This window comes from Natrix helvetica, assembly GCF_964273705.1.
Source record: "Natrix helvetica genome assembly, chromosome: 3".
In the NCBI taxonomy this organism is placed as follows: domain Eukaryota; kingdom Metazoa; phylum Chordata; class Lepidosauria; order Squamata; family Natricidae; genus Natrix; species Natrix helvetica.
The window spans coordinates 82924963-82940926 of record NC_138549.1 but is presented as its reverse complement, the minus strand read 5'-3'; the positions used below and the strand labels follow the sequence as shown (position 1 = coordinate 82940926).

At 39.2% G+C, this 15964-nt stretch overlaps 1 protein-coding gene across 3 annotated transcripts in view; it reads left to right on the top strand.

The window, feature by feature from the left end:
* Positions 1–15964, top strand: part of LOC309389255 (putative oxidoreductase ZK1290.5) — an 84567-nt gene that overhangs the window by 43506 nt on the left and 25097 nt on the right. For all 3 annotated transcript variants that reach the window (XM_081947397.1, XM_081947398.1, XM_081947399.1), the window contains exons 4-5: positions 11176–11267; positions 15294–15476. In XM_081947397.1, the coding sequence (XP_081803523.1) occupies positions 11176–11267; positions 15294–15476 (275 nt within the window). The remainder of the gene's footprint in view (positions 1–11175; positions 11268–15293; positions 15477–15964) is intronic.

Below are 15964 nucleotides of genomic sequence, written 5' to 3'. Positions count from 1 at the left end.
ATGAAGATTGGACTGAGCATCATCATGTTAGTGGTTGGATTATTCCCTCTTGTCTCCTCTCCTCTCTTGGAAAAGCCTCCAATGAAGCGAGCTCATTCACAGTATTCCAAGCCATTTTGTAGGTCAGCTCTGACAAAACGTAGACTGTTTTGAAATGAAAGAGAGCAAGTTTGATTAAGTGGTTAAGGCAGCAGGTTAGAAACTGGGAGTGTGGGAGTTCTAGTCCTACCTATCTTAGGCACAAAGCCAGCTTGGGTGACTGTGGGCCGATCATACCCTATCAACCTAGGAAAAAGAAAGCACTTCCAAAAAACTGCAGATAGCCACTAGAAGTCAAGACGTAGGCACTATTTATCTATGTGTTTTGCAATGAAATTTAGGATGAAGAGCTAGTATATACCCTGTGGTATTAATGTATGCGTAAACTTAGGAAATCTGAATGTAAGTACAAATTGAGAGAAGCAACAAGGCAAATAACCTTTATTTGCCTGTTAATAGATGCTGTATTATTTGAGCTGTCACTGAAATTGCTTCTCTCAGTTCTGGATTACTGCTGTGTAATATTTGCTTGATAGAAATATGAGTCCATTGGAAGGATAGTGCTATAATATGCAGATACACTATGTTAGATTGATAGAGTAAACAAGGTGGTTATTGATATTGGCATGCCATGGCTGGAAGAGACAGCTGGCTTGATGTATCCTGATCAAAATTACTGCCTCTGGTGTCCTGACTCAGCAGAGGTAATTGTACTCATCTTAGTGTATTATTATATATATATGTATATAGCAAGCACCTGCATTTATACAGACTATTGTTCTCTGCGGCAATGTTATTGTAAATTGTGTCATTCTTTGAGGCAATATCAATTAATGGAAAAATATTACTGAATTGCTGACCCATACCTTTCCATGCTGCAATAAAACACTGGCTGATCTAGACTACTTTTGGAAAATTAATTTATTTGTAGAATGGCGGTTGCCTCTTTCTTTAACCACAGATTTAACCCTTGGGCTTCTGGCCTGTACTAACAGATTAAATTAAGCAAATTGCAATACTATGGGTTGTAAACCTAGCTAACGGACACAAATTGAAATATGGTTATTAGTTTTGAGTGATATTTATCAGGGAGTCTAGTTAATATGTTAATTTCAGATTTGCTGCTAAGAAGCAGGACTCTACTTGGGCTCTGTTCAGGAGTTCCAAAGATCCCCATCTAAAAATGCTTCCAATGGCTCTAGGGGGAATTTCACTGGTAGAAACATGGAAAATGTAAGGTATGCTGGTGATACTATTACAATAACCTTTAATCATGAAATTGCACCAAACAGTAGTGCTTGAGTTTTTGCTAATATTAGAGCTGAAAATAATTAGGTAACAGATCAGTGCTGATGAATGTAAGAGTGAACTGGACCAAACTACAAAGGTACATCCAGAACTTCCAGAAACTCACAGGTAAACCACCCCCCAAAACCTTACTTATTATAGCGATCAATGGCCTTCACTAAATTCTCATTTTAATAATCTTCTCTCAGCAGCCTTAGATGACAGATTCAGAAAAATTGCATTGTCACAGAGATTATGCCAACCTAGTTCAGTTGAAATGAATCTATAGTCCTGTGATGGTGACCCTATGGCATCCGTGCCACAGATGGCACACAGGCATGCGAGCTGCGGGCATGCGAGCTGTCGCCCCAGCTCAGCTCCACTCCGCATTCGTGTGCGGGACTATAATGAAACCTCCCTCTGGCCAGTTGATTTTTGGGTCTCTGTCGCACACGTGCAGGGGTGGGATGCATGAGGGAGATGCGTGCACATGCACAGGGTTGGGGGGGTCACATGTGCATGCACAAGGCTTAGGGGGAGCATAAGGAGTGCAGCACATTTTTGGTCCCAGGAGGCTGCAGGGAGGCCTACTAGGCCCAAAACAGTGTGTGTGTGTGTGTGGGGGTATTACGCCAATGTGTGGGGGGTGGGGGGAGCAGAGGGGGTCACATCCAGGGGCAGGGGGAGTGCGGGGGTGTTACACACACATTTACAGGGGGGTGGGGCACAGGGGGTGCCGCACCCGCATTGCAACACCGCACACGCTTTTAGCATGCGACAACAAAAAGGTTAGCCATCACTGCTATAGTTTGTGTTTTCGAGGCTAAATGTTTTATTCTGATAATCTTTAAAATTTTACCCAGTTGAATAGAGGAATTTCATTCAAGTTGTATTGTTGCAGGCAGAGATTTTAAAGTTGCCTGTACAGTTGCCAATTTCTGCTATCTTGCATCAAGGATGTGCAATTAAAAAAATCACGCTTATGGGGTCCAGAGGACTAATCTGGGTAATTTTTGTGTGTACATTAAGAGGAAGAAAGTTTAGCTGCCACTCTTAAGTTTGGCCTGATAGAAGGTATATATTGATATATTGTCCTTGACTTATGGCGATTTGTTCAGCAACTGTTCAAAATTATGACTGTGCTGAACAAATGGACTTAACACCTGTGCCCAAAGTTATATCCTCTGCAACACTCCTATCACATCTGATAAAAAATTAGACACTTGGCCTCCTCATACAGTGGCTAATATGCTGAGCTTGTCGATTAGAAAGGCAGTTTGGTGGTTCGAATCCCTATCGCCGCGTGATGGAGTGAGCTCCCATCTAGGTTACTCTGCCAACCTAGCAGTTCGAAAGCAAATAAAGAATGCAAGTAGAAAAATATGAACCACCTTGGTGACAATGTAACAGTGTTCCATGAGCCTTCGCCGTTTAGTCATGCCGGCCACATGATCACAGAGACGTCTTCGAACAGCGATGGCTCTTCGGCTTTGAGATGGAGATGAACACCACCCCCTAGAGTTGGGAATGACTAGCACATATATGCGAGGCGAACCTTTACCTTTTACTCCTCATATATATAATTGCAGAGGCACTGCAACCATCCCCATCCGCCTATTTCCCCCACCATCTCAATTCCCACCGGCACGCACAAACCTTCCATTGCCTGGGAGGCTTCAGCCTGCTCCCCATCAGGCCGACTCTCACCAACCTTTAAAAGCCTCCTTGTCCAAATTGTGTGATTTAGACTAGTGGACTTCTGAAGCATAATGAGAATTGAGTCCGCTTGCAGAATGGCATAAGATGGCCTCAGTAAAAAGGCCATGCTTTGCATAGGAGGAGTGTGCCTTCCAGTACCTGGAGAAAAACATTAAAGGTAAATACTGGTGTGGAGGGAATCCTGCTGGGCCTAGTGGGGGAAGAAACAGCCTGAGCCTCCTGGGTTGTGACAGCTTTATGCTGCCCTGCAGTACCCTCCAAACTCACACACAGTCTATGCTGCACCTTCCTATGCCATGCTCCTTATATGGGACTCTGCTTAATAACCTGGGAATTGCTTAACAACTGTAACTGGGAGTGCCGGGAATGTGATTGTTGAACAAAGTGGTCATATGATGTGATGCCTCGCTTAAGGACCACTTGTTCAACTGAGATTCCAGTCCTAATTGTGGCTGTAAGTCAAGGACTACCGGTACTTAGGCTATACAAGTAGTCCTCATTTGGCAGCTGCAATTGCTAAGCAAAACCTCATGTGACCCCAGTAGGCTTATGACCTCTCTTCAGTCATTAAATGAATCACCACAAGTTGTTAAGCAAGATGTCACATGATCACAGCTAGTTATTTTACTGCCAGATTCTCTGTTGACTGCTTGTTGACAGCCAATTGTGAAGTGTGCAGATAGCAATTGTGGGACAGGCAGTGCTCCTAAAAGCAAGGATTGGTTGTTAAGTTACATTTTCAGGGCCATCATAACTTCAAGCAGTTATAATGACATCTGTTTAGATGTCATTAAGCGAGTTTACCTTTGCAACTTTATAAGCTCAATTTACAAAGAGTTTCTTAAGCTCTTTTACTAAAAAAAAAAACATTGGGATATTAATTCTGGAGCATACAACTTTGACCCAAGCAGGAAACTTGATTAATACATCTTTAATATAGTGCATATTATAAATGTGGCAAGTCTTGGATCTATAGCTGCAAATGTTGATAGGCACCTAAGAGTGTTGGCATTCTCTAATCACAGGAACATCCATCAGTGAATTCGTTACATTTATTTATGTATTCATTGTATTTACATTTTGCCTCTTTTTAAAGATGCTAGGGTTCCCCATTTAAGATCCATTCTGTCCATACGACAAATCTGTGAAATCAGTTATACGGAGCAAAGGCACATAGTCTGTCAGCAGTAAAAGCTGAATTGTTAATGTTAAGTGTCACAGAAACTCTGCTTTTGTGTTTGATTATAGTTATGTAAAAAGCCAAGATGATATGTTGCTGCTTCTATTTAGTATGCAAATATAAGCCAAAGACCGAATCTGAATTGCAAATTTTTAATTTATGCTAATAGGTATTTATATTTAAATCTTGGATTAAGGTAGGTTTCCATCCCATTATATATCCTGAGATCCTATTAGTATTAATAGAAGTCATGCAGACATAGTGGGTTGACAACACAGCTGTTTCAAATGGACAGGTTCTTTCCATTTATGAGGGATTTTGGTGACAAGACAAATCACTAGTGATTTCATGCATCAAATGGCTATGTGCCAAATCATTAGTATGTTAATAAGCTTCCTGTGTTATCTGGTTGCAGTCTGCAGTTCCTGTTTTCACAAGAAAGAGAGTGCTGAATTTGCATTACCTTAGTGTTTTGGGAAATGTGCTTATGGCTTCTGCAAATCCATATTAAAGAAAAATTTTCCCCCTCTAAATCCACATTAAAGCACTGGACTCTACCAATAAAGAACTAATTAATATACTGCATTAAGTGTGGTTTGTTGAGCAAGCCACTATGGTCTATTTCACATATACCTAAGCTATATATTGTGTTTTGCAATTTATCAAGTTAAATCCTTACATGAAGGATTTGATTTGGTTTAGCTTATATGAATCCAGTTTATGTTTTGTGAACTATGGATTATAGCTGAATGTTGTATTAATCTAACCATTGCGTTGATTCTCTTCATTCTGGTATTTTCAACTTATTTCTGTAACCCAGTGATCCATGGACAAATGTCACCACAGGAGATCTGCAAAGGCTTGAAGAAATGTTATGATTTAAATCTTGGGTTAAGTCTTTGGGGAAAGGGATTGTCCATGGCCATGGTCCATGACCACAAAAAGTATTTAAAGGGGATGGTTGGGTCTGAAATGAAGAAAAGGTTGAGAACCATTGCTCTAACCCAGTGGTAGTCAACCTGGTCCCTACCACCCACTAGTGGGTGTTCCAGCTTTCATGGTGGGCGGTAGGGGTTTGCTGTAACTCTGCTTTATAAATTTTATAAAGTAAAGTTACTTCTCTACTTTAAAAATCACCATTATTGTGGAACCGGTGGGTGGTTAGAAAATTTTACTACTAACAGAGATACAAAAGTGGGGGGTAGGTATAAAAAGGTTGACTACCCCTGCTCTAACCTATAGAGAATTTTGAAAGTTGTTTGTCTTCTTCATTATTAGCTATTGATCCAGTTTTGTATGGTTGTGAGATTTTATAAGAATTCTTATACCTTTTATCCAATCTTTTACAAAGAAGTTAAGGAGCATTAGGTCCATGTCTGAACCTTGTGATAGTTAACCTCTCTCCAATTTGATGAAGAAGTGTTAATGCTCAAAATGCCTTTTCAAACATTTTCTTAAAATCAAAATATATTTGTCCACAGGATTCCTATAGTCTATTTAGGTCGGTCGGTCGGTCTGTCGGTCTGTCTGTCTGTCTGTCTGTCTGTCTGTCTGTCTGTCTGTCTGTCTGTCTGTCTGTCTGTCGGTCGGTCTGTCTGTCTGTCTGTCTGTCTGTCTGTCTGTCTGTCTGTCTGTCTGTCGGTCGGTCGGTCGGTCGGTCGGTCGGTCTGTCTGTCTGTCTGTCTGTCTGTCTGTCTGTCTGTCTGTCTGTCTGTCTGTCTGTCTGTCTGTCTATCTATCTATCTATCTATCTATCTATCTATCTATCTATCTATCTATCTATCTATCATCTCTCTCTCTCTCCCTCCCTCCCTCCCTCCCTCCCTACCCACCCACCCACCCACCCTCGAATCAGTTTTAACTCCTGGAGAAGTCTTAAAATTAAGATTGACAAAATTAATTCTTGGAAAATCTGTGATGGACTAATTGTCATCACAATGTTTGCTAACCCCAAGATGCTAATAAAGCCATTACTTTACTATCTGCTCTAGAATTTTCCAAAAAATATGATTAAAAATCATGTGCTCTACATTTTTGGGATCCCATTTATAAAATAAGGACATCATTTGCCTCTTCCAGTTATAAGATATTTTACCCATTTGCCAGGATTTTTCAGAGCTACTGTAATGGATAGTTTGACCAAATCGTTAGGAGCATGCAATCTCTCTGACCATGTATAGATACACAATCTTAGGTGGTAGAATTGTTTTGCTTGTGTCCACAGAATTAAACTTCCATTATTATAAAATTAATAATATTTAAATGCAGTTTTTTGGTTTTAGCTGACCTTTTTGAGATAACCATATATTTGTCTCATAGGCTTAAAAAAACGCCTGTAAATGTTCTACCAATAGCAAAATTACTTTTAAAAAACAGTTTTGTTAATAACACTTAAAAGTGTTCCATTAAATAAAATATTTATTCCGAGCTCGTATATACAGTATGTGGATTATGAACATTGATAGGGCCAATAACTCACTATTTTTATTTATAAAAGCACAAGTAGTTTCCAAAAATGTCAGAAAGACTTTTTAGGTTGAACAGAATAGTCTCAAGACCATTCTGAAATGAAATATTAAGATTTTTTTTGAGCATTATACCAATTATAATTTGGTAGAACTTTTCTAAACGTTATTAGTTGGATAAAGTCCCAACAGTTTCTCTCTTTACCATACTATTCTGTGCTCATACCATATACTTAAGAATAAATCTGAATTAGCATGAGTCTGTGCTATTTAAAGGAAATTAAAATGCTTCTGTTGTCTCTCTAATTCCTTTTTATGTCTTGCAAATGTGGCTAAAAGGTCTATAATAGAAATAATTTATATTTCTTGTTACCCGTATAGCAAATTTTCATTCATTCCTGAGCTTGATCTCTATTCCTTAATACCATAAAAAGAGAATCACTATATTGTTGCCATTGTTCAGGGCACAAAGATAATGTTCATTCCAATATTATATAGTATGCAGAGGATAACATTTAAATCAGCAGTGCTGCAGAGTATGAAAATGTCAGATTGCCTGTTGTACCATATAATTACTTTAAGCCGAAACAGGATTCTCTTTTGTGTAGCAGCTTCCTAGTAAAGAAATTGGTGCGGTGAACTGTGAGTCAGTCTGGAATCAGACATTGCCTAAATTGAATAAATAAAATAAAGTGAGTTAATAAAAGAGATTATCTTTTAAAAGCCTTTTTTTCAACTTGATAGCTTTCATGGCAGGGATACCCAGAGAATTGTAGAAATTCTGGAGACATACTGTTGGAAACTCTGGATTCTATCCATTGGGTTTTAAGAGAAGGTAATTTTTATTCCATAGAGTATTTTTTCTTTTTAATTCTTTTTCCTGTTTTTTTTTTAAATTTTAAGGAATAAAATTAATGACTACATAAAAGAAGAAAGAAACAACTGAGAGTGGACATTGTGGATGGGAATATAAAACATCAATAAGTAAACAAAATTTATACTTGTCATGACATTTTAAATTCATTGCTGCACTAATTAAATAATTGAATCTATAAAACCAGGCTTATTATTTTGTCTTGAGAAGTAATTGTAAGTCACTTCAAAAGATTAAACATTAATATTTATTTTGATGTCATCATTAGTAGTTATTATTATCTAAAATAAATGTCCATGACCGTATAGAAAGAAAAAAATGAACAATGAATATGAAAAACTGAAAAAACAATATTAAGTTCTAGATCCCTTCCCATTATATCTGACTTGCTGATTACATCAAATTATTCATAGAATTTAAAAATGCTTCTGGTTCCTGTCTTTACCTCCAGATATTTCTGTCTTAAAAACTGTATTCTTCATTATCCAAGTTTGCCTTGTTGTTTGACACGTAATATATAGGGAAACTATTCTTCTTAAATTTATTAATGCTTCTCCCTTTGCTCATTTTTAGGACTATTAAATGTAATTCAGATTAATACATCCCCTTTCACACGTGAGCATGTTTGCGCACTTATTTGTGTTTATATTGGAAAGCATTATAACCTCAGATACTTGGATATTATAGTGGCAGGCAGGACCCGATCTGCAAAAGCGGAGTATAAAATCTGTGCACTCCAAGGTCTTAATTCTTCACTTCCTAAACATAGTTGCATGGTTATATAAGAACTTTCTTTGCAGTAGTAACGTACAAGGAGTCGGAAATCTGTTTGAACTGTTTGTCCCTGAGGTTCCCCCACCCCCCCCCTTACATCTATTCTACCAGTGTTCCACTTTTCTCTAGTTTTTGGCACACTGCTCAGAACACTATTTCCTCCTTTTCAACCTGGTGAAGTCCAATTGTTCTTTGCTTACACTACATCAGCTTTTCCCAGAATTTAGCCTGGAAACTTGAATCCACCAGGGAATCCCCAATGTGTTTAGATTATAAAACAGCTTCCTAAAAGCGTCTTGATTGGGCAGCATCCTTAGATAATGCTGTCATACTTGATTTTCAACAAACAGCCCCTTCCCCACGATGTTTTCAAGCAGAGTGTTCTACAAACATGGATGTGTGCGTAATAACTCTTCCTCACGTCTTTTGATTGATTCTGAATTCATCATTCTTGAAATGAGTAGGCTGAGCCTTCTTGCTTTATTAAAAAAAAAGGGGGGGTGTTAGGAAGAAGACTGAAGCTGAAGTAGGGTGGCCTGCTTGGGTCCCCGTGAGACACAACTAAAATAGCTTTTACTTTTGAAATTCCTATATGTACCATATTCAAAATTAAATGAAGAATCACTATGTATTTTCAGCAATTATTTATTTATTTATTTATTTATTTTATTGAACTTATTAGTCGCCCCCTCTCCCCACAGGGACTCGGGGCGACGTACAGAGCAATAATCAAGATAGCACCATAAAATCGTGCAGAGGAGGTAAAAATAAGTCCATAAATAAGCATACTTACAAAGTTTAAAACCCCAAAAATATTAAAAACAAAATTTCCCATTGTAAAATGACCTGGGGTGGCAAGATAGTAACGTTATGCCAGGCCGGCTTGACAAAACAGGTAGGTCTTCAGCTTCATACGGAAGGAGCGAAGATCGGTTGTTGTCCGGATGTCTGGGGGGAGGTCATTCCAAAGGGTAGGGCCCACCACAGAGAAGGCCCTACTCCTGGGCACCGTCCCCAGGCACTCTCTAGAGGACGGCACCCGGAGTAGCCCCTCCCTGTGTGAGCGAGTGGGTCGCAGGGATGTATGGGGCAGGACGCGATCCCGCAGGTAACTAGGCCCTGTGCCATGGAGCGCTTTGAAGATGGTAATCAGTACCTTGAAGCGCACCCGGTAGGCCACAGGAAGCCAGTGCAGCTCGCGCAGGATAGGTGTTATATGGGAGAATCTCGATCTCCCCATAATAACCCGCGCGGCTGCATTCTGGACCAACTGCAGTCTCCGGGCGCACCTCAAGGGGAGCCCCATGTAGAGAGCGTTACAGTAGTCCAGGCGGGACGTCACCAGCGCGTGAGTGACTGTGCGCAAGGCCTCCCGGTCCAAAAGGGGCCGCAACTGGCGCACGAGGCGAACCTGGAGGAATGCCCCCCTTGCCACGGTCGCCACGTGATCTTCTAAGGTCAGCCGATCGTCAAGGAGGACGCCCAAGTTGCGCGCCCCTTCCACCGGGGCTAATTGCTCATCCCCGATGGTCAGCGATGGAATATGCTGATTGAATCGGGAAGCCGGGAACCACAGCCACTCTGTCTTGGAGGGGTTGAGCCTGAGCCTGCTGTCATCCATCCAGACCCGTACGGCTTCCAGACATCGGGTCATCACTTCGACAGCCTCGTTGGGGTGGTTTGGGGTGGAAATGTACAACTGAGTATCATCAGCGTACAGATGGTAACTCACCCCAAAACCACGGATGATCTCGCCCAGCGGCTTCATATATATGTTGAACAAGAGAGGCGAGAGAATCGACCCCTGTGGGACCCCACAAATGAGGGGCCTTGCGGTCGACCTCTGCTCCCCCGTCAACACACATTGCGTCCGGCCAGAGAGGTAGGAGTGGAACCACCGTAGCACGGTGCCTCCAATCCCCAACCCCTCCAGCCGGCGCAATAGGATACCATGGTCGATGGTATCGAAGGCCGCCGAGAGATCTAATAGAACAAGGATGGAGGAACAACCCTCATCCTTTGCCCTCCAGAGATCATCCACCAACGCGACCAAGGCCGTCTCCGTGCTGTGACCGAGTCGGAAGCCGGACTGGCGCGGGTCTAGATAATCATCTTCCTCCAGGTGACGCGGAAACTGCTGAGCCACCACACTCTCAACAACCTTTGCTAAAAAAGGAAGGTTGGAGACAGGACGATAATTTGCTAGTTCCTTTGGGTCCAGAGAAGGCTTCTTGAGCAGGGGCCTGACCACCGCCTCTTTCAGGGCGGCCGGCATCCGGCCCTCCCCCAACGAAGCGTTCACCAGCCCCAGTAGCCAGCCTCGTGAGCCCTCCCAGGAGGCCAGCACCAACCAGGAGGGACACGGGTCCAGTAAACATGTGGTGGCCCGCAGTCGCCCGCGCAACCTGTCCAAATCTTTGATGACAACAGGGTCAAACTCCTCCCAGCATGGTCTCTCAAGACTAGTCTCGGACGTCCCCACTGGAGCACTGGAGTGGGTCCAACCTCTCCGGATATGATCGATTTTATCCTGCAGGAACTCTCCAAATTCCTCCAAATTATGTGTGGAGTCTGCAATTTAATGCCAAGGGAAAGATTTGGACTTCAAATACTTAAGCTCATCCCTACTTTTGCCATTACCTTATGCATTTTAGTTCCCAATTTTAAAATGTAACGTTGGCTTTGGTCATTTGAAGAAAAGTGGTCAAGTTGGAACGTCTGTCTTTAAGTTCAACATTCCTTGGGGAGTATCAGAAGGTTAAATGCACTGTTGTTTTGTTTTGGAGAGCCACAACAAATTGCTACACATGCGTAGTTCCTTTTCTGTTTTCATTAAGGTATATGCAAGTCAATCGGAGTAAGCAACTTTTTAATTGAACACTTGGAGCAGCTGAGGGAGGACTGTCAGATAACTCCACATGTAAATCAGGTGAGTATGTTATACATAGTGCTTATACAGCTTTCGCCACCAAACTAATGACTTAATGAAATACAGATTCACAGCAACATTCACACTCCATTAGAAAGAGACAATAAAAAGCTAAAATGGAAACAAAAAGACCCAAACATATCTTCACCAGCAATCAAACTCCAGATAAGCAGAGATTAATACCAATATTAATACCAGACCAACAAGCAGTAAACAGTACCCCAACCAACGTCTACTAATTCAAACAATCAAACCATAAACAGTAGCCTAATCAGGAAACTATCAAGAAGAAACAACACTGACAGGGGAAGACATTTTTATGTACACAGAGAGCAAATCCCACTCCCTTGTAGCACTGATGATGTTATCTAGTTGGGTAATGAAATGTCTGCAAGTAAACAATAAAACTCAGAGAGCACGAAAACACCTCTGTTCAACCCTGAACTATAAATATTTTCTTCTCTTGGTTCATTAATGACTGTGAAATGAGGATACAGAACAGAATCCTCTCCTCCCCTATTTGGATCGATGACTAAACTACCATGAAGCTCACTTTCAGAAATGTGTTTTCCAAGTTCAGTTAAGTGATTTTTCTGTGTGTTTCATTAGATTATCTTGCCAGGGGGTCTATAAGTCTATATTTTAGGTTAGCTTTAACTAATAAGAATGAAGCCTTTTAGCATATTTTTATGCATCATTCCTTTTATTTACATTTGTATGCTTTGGATATTTGAAAACTATCTTTTTTCTTCTTTGCTTCTTTCTCTCTACTGGTTAATGATTGCAATAAAGTCATTTGATTTGATTTATTGGATGAGCCTAAATGGAAAATTATTGCAAAATCTTTCTCATTTCGTTAGTTAGTCATAAGAAAAAAAAACCACATTCATAATAATCTGATACTCAAGAACTTCCATTAAAAATGATAACAGTAAGAAAATGGGAGAAAATAGCTTAATCTCCTTTTTTAAATAATTCGAATAATGTTATAAACTACTACAGTGTGCAAACAGTTTGATTTTTCTTTAGAGGTAAGATCTTCCAATATGCAGATAATGTTTGGATTGACCTTTTCTTTCCCACTGATTTTCCGTCCCATAAATCTCCAGTGATCACTCTCTAGTGTTTAGGGATTCTATGAAATGGAAAGATACACCCAGTTGTTCTGCCTTTTCCCTCTTCCTCAAAACACTCCAGTGAAACTACTGGAAAGGGTGGTGTATATTGTAGTCTTTTTGGGTGGAAGGAGATGAGCAAATGAATGTTTCTGTATGGTGTCTCTGTAACTGTAAGTATGTGGTGGGGAAGGCCACAGAGAGTTCAAGACACTTCAAAGGTTGAAGAAATGGATGTGTCTGCTGCTTGAACTTTGATTCCCATCCAAGCAGTCATTTTTGATCACAGTAGGTTGAGGCTGACCAAGCCTAGACCTCGAGTGCCTGCGTTTCTCAGAGCCACTGTTGAGCATATGCCAGCCTATTGTTTCTGACTATTGTTGTCTGAACAGACAACATGTCCCAAAGATGAGAAACAGGAAACAGCCTTTCATTCTACTCAGGGTGGATGAAAATTTCCATATTCCTCATGCTGATGTCATTTGTGCCAAACTGTAATACTCTTGCTGTTGTTGCTGCTGCTTCATCATAAAAATACATAGATGTTTAGGGCATTGGAAGAACTTTGATGGCAGTTTGGGATTGCTCTCTCTATGAATTGGGTTTGTCACAGAATTTCTACTGTCTTTTGCATGTGTTGGGGAAATAGCTCTTTCTGTACAGGGATTGTTTTTTTCAATCTTCTGTGTTAAAATTACAGAGAGAGATAACACCAGGATAATCCACATGTTTGCAGGTTTTACCACAATTATTCCTTTGGGCACTTTATCAGTAAATTCATGTTCATCATGTATTTATTCATATTTATCTTGACCATTTTTCGGATCTTCTATCAACTGAGTTCATATTTTCCTTGGATACCTTTCTAGGTTGAATATGATTTTAAGAATCAAGAAGCTTTTCAGTGAGCTCTTAAACTACTAAGAAATTATATGGAAAAACACAAATATAGCATGACTTGTCCAAAAAAGTCAAGCTGTATATTAAATTCAGTATAAAAAAATACTCACTTTTCCTTGGATATGATACTTCTTAAACATTTCTCCATTCCAATACTGCCCACAAAATTTGTCATATTTCTCTTACTACTTGACTACTATTTACACAAGATTAAACTCTGTGCTAAAAAAGAAAAGTGTTCACAATTCATATTCACCTTCACTGAGGAGATTTCATCATAGATATATATTTTAAATCAATGTTTTCCAACTATTTTTGTTATGTGAATCACTGCTTGATAACCATAAACTTTTGTGGAGTGTCATAAAACCAGGTGTTGGCAATTGTATGTATTATCACCAAGTTCAATAAAAATTAATATTTTTTTTTAAAAAAGAAGTTTCAGGTTTCATAACAACTGAGAATATCCTCCTCATGAGATTTCAGAATCTTCCAGAATTTGGCTATCTTTGAAATGTCAACTATATTTAAATAAAATATTTTTATTTTCATTTCCATCCCATCAAACATCTGGTATATCTTTGCAAAATACCAGCATTTTATTTTTATTTTGTCCTAATATTAAACATGCCAAGAAGTCTCATTTATTAAATATGTATGTATAATTAAGAAACTAGCCAGGAACCTGAATCTTAGTGAAATTTGAAGATCTTGAATAACTGAGGTATGTATATTGCAGTGAAAACTGAGAAGTCAAACAAATTCTAGGAAAAATGCGTTTCTGGCATTGTTTCCAATCTCTTTGCCAGAAGAGGCCATAGAAGGTGTCTGCATTTTCTTCTGATAAAAAAGAAATATGTTGCATTTATGAGTGTTATGCGTTTCTGCTTTCTCTTATATTGTATCTGAGAGACTACATACTTATTCCCACAGAATAAGTTCTGCATTGTCTACTCTGTTACATGACTGGGACTGGGACTTAAAAAGGGGTAGCTGCCAACATCATTCCTTAGGTATATATCAAAACTATTTTCCCCCCATAACCATCAAACAGATCTGAATAATTTTCAAGCTATCTTTCGTTTGCTGGCTTCATTATCCACACCAAATTTAATTGAAATTTTTGTAGCGATATCATGCTGATTGATAGAGACCTGACCCCTGTATTATTTTTTACTATCCCACTGATTGGAAAGAATAAAAAGGGGGAAAAAGGATAAATAGAAATTCCAATTAATAGCTATAATTTTTTTTTATAATCTTAGCATTTAAAGGCTATCTTAGCCGTACAGAATGAAGATTCTGAAAATGCTTTTGTTTTCCTCAGCCGGCTATTACTTAAGCCGGCTATTACTTTATTTTATTATTCTAGCGTTTAGGTATTTATTGTTTCACCTGTAATCCTGGCTGAATAATGAAAAACATAATTAATGGAAGATTCTATTGGAAACATTGGTGATCATCCTTGTATTGAGTGCACGTAGGACTATTTGTCACATTCCATGTAAGTCTAGAAAAATGGGGCAATTGTAGAAAATTAAGAGAAAGCAGAATATCATGATTCCCCCCTCCCCCCCTCCATTATCACCATTTTTTTTCTGGAGAGCAAGACTTAGGCTCCAGTCTGTGAAGATAAAAACATGAATCCTATGCTAAAAGAGGAGGCAATATAATTAATACAGTTATTGTCTAGGACTGTTGTCTGGAATTCTGTTTTATCCAGGAAGCAGTGACGTAGATTACTGTACAGAGTTTATGAACTAACAGTTTCTTTTATACATTCTGAGGATGCTAGTAACCAGTGTCCTTTTTTTTCTCTCCAGAATTTCATGTTTCCTCACAAGGGAATTTTCCTTGGCTTTTGGAAGGAAAAAAAAGTTAATAAAATGTTATTGTCATGATAGCGTTATGCCAAAAGTGTAGCAACATTTAGTAGCTTGACCTTTATATTGTAATAGGTTAAATACTGACAAGAACTTTGAAGTAAATTTTCTTCTTCTTTTTAAAAAAGGTAGAATATCATCCTTTCCAAAGGCCTCAAGAGCTAGTAGAGTATTGCCAAAGCAGGAATATCGTTTTTGAAGGCTACTGTCCACTAGCTAAAGGTGAAGTTCTTAATCATCCCAAAGTTGTCCAGCTTGCAAAGAAATATGGCAGAACTGCTGCACAAATCTGTATTCGTTGGAGCATCCAGGTAAGTCCTGAACTTTCAGCTCCATTAAGCAACAATTCGTAAAATGTAACATAACACATTTCCTGTTTAGCTACATAAAACTTCCCACGCAATAATGGAAAAAGTGCATGCTTGTCTCTTAGTTTTCGATGTCCACTTAATAGCTGATTTCTGTTTAAGCAGTAACTGAAAGTAGAGCAATATCTGAAACTGTTCAAAAATAATTTGGTCTCAGTTCTGTTGTAGTAAATAATTATCAGGAGCAGGTCTGGAGTTTTTCAACTTCCGTTCTCCATTTAACTGAGTAATTATTGTAGTCTGGAACTTGGCGTTATTTTAAATGTGTTACTTTTGAGGCTGTTGTGAATCAGAACAGAGATGATTGTAGTATGTTCTGACTGAAAGATGTATCTGTAGTAGTGTATACATTTTCAGAAAAAACATGGCATTTATATGTACATAGTTATCCAATAGCATCTAGAAATAAATCTCTTACATGAATTAATCTT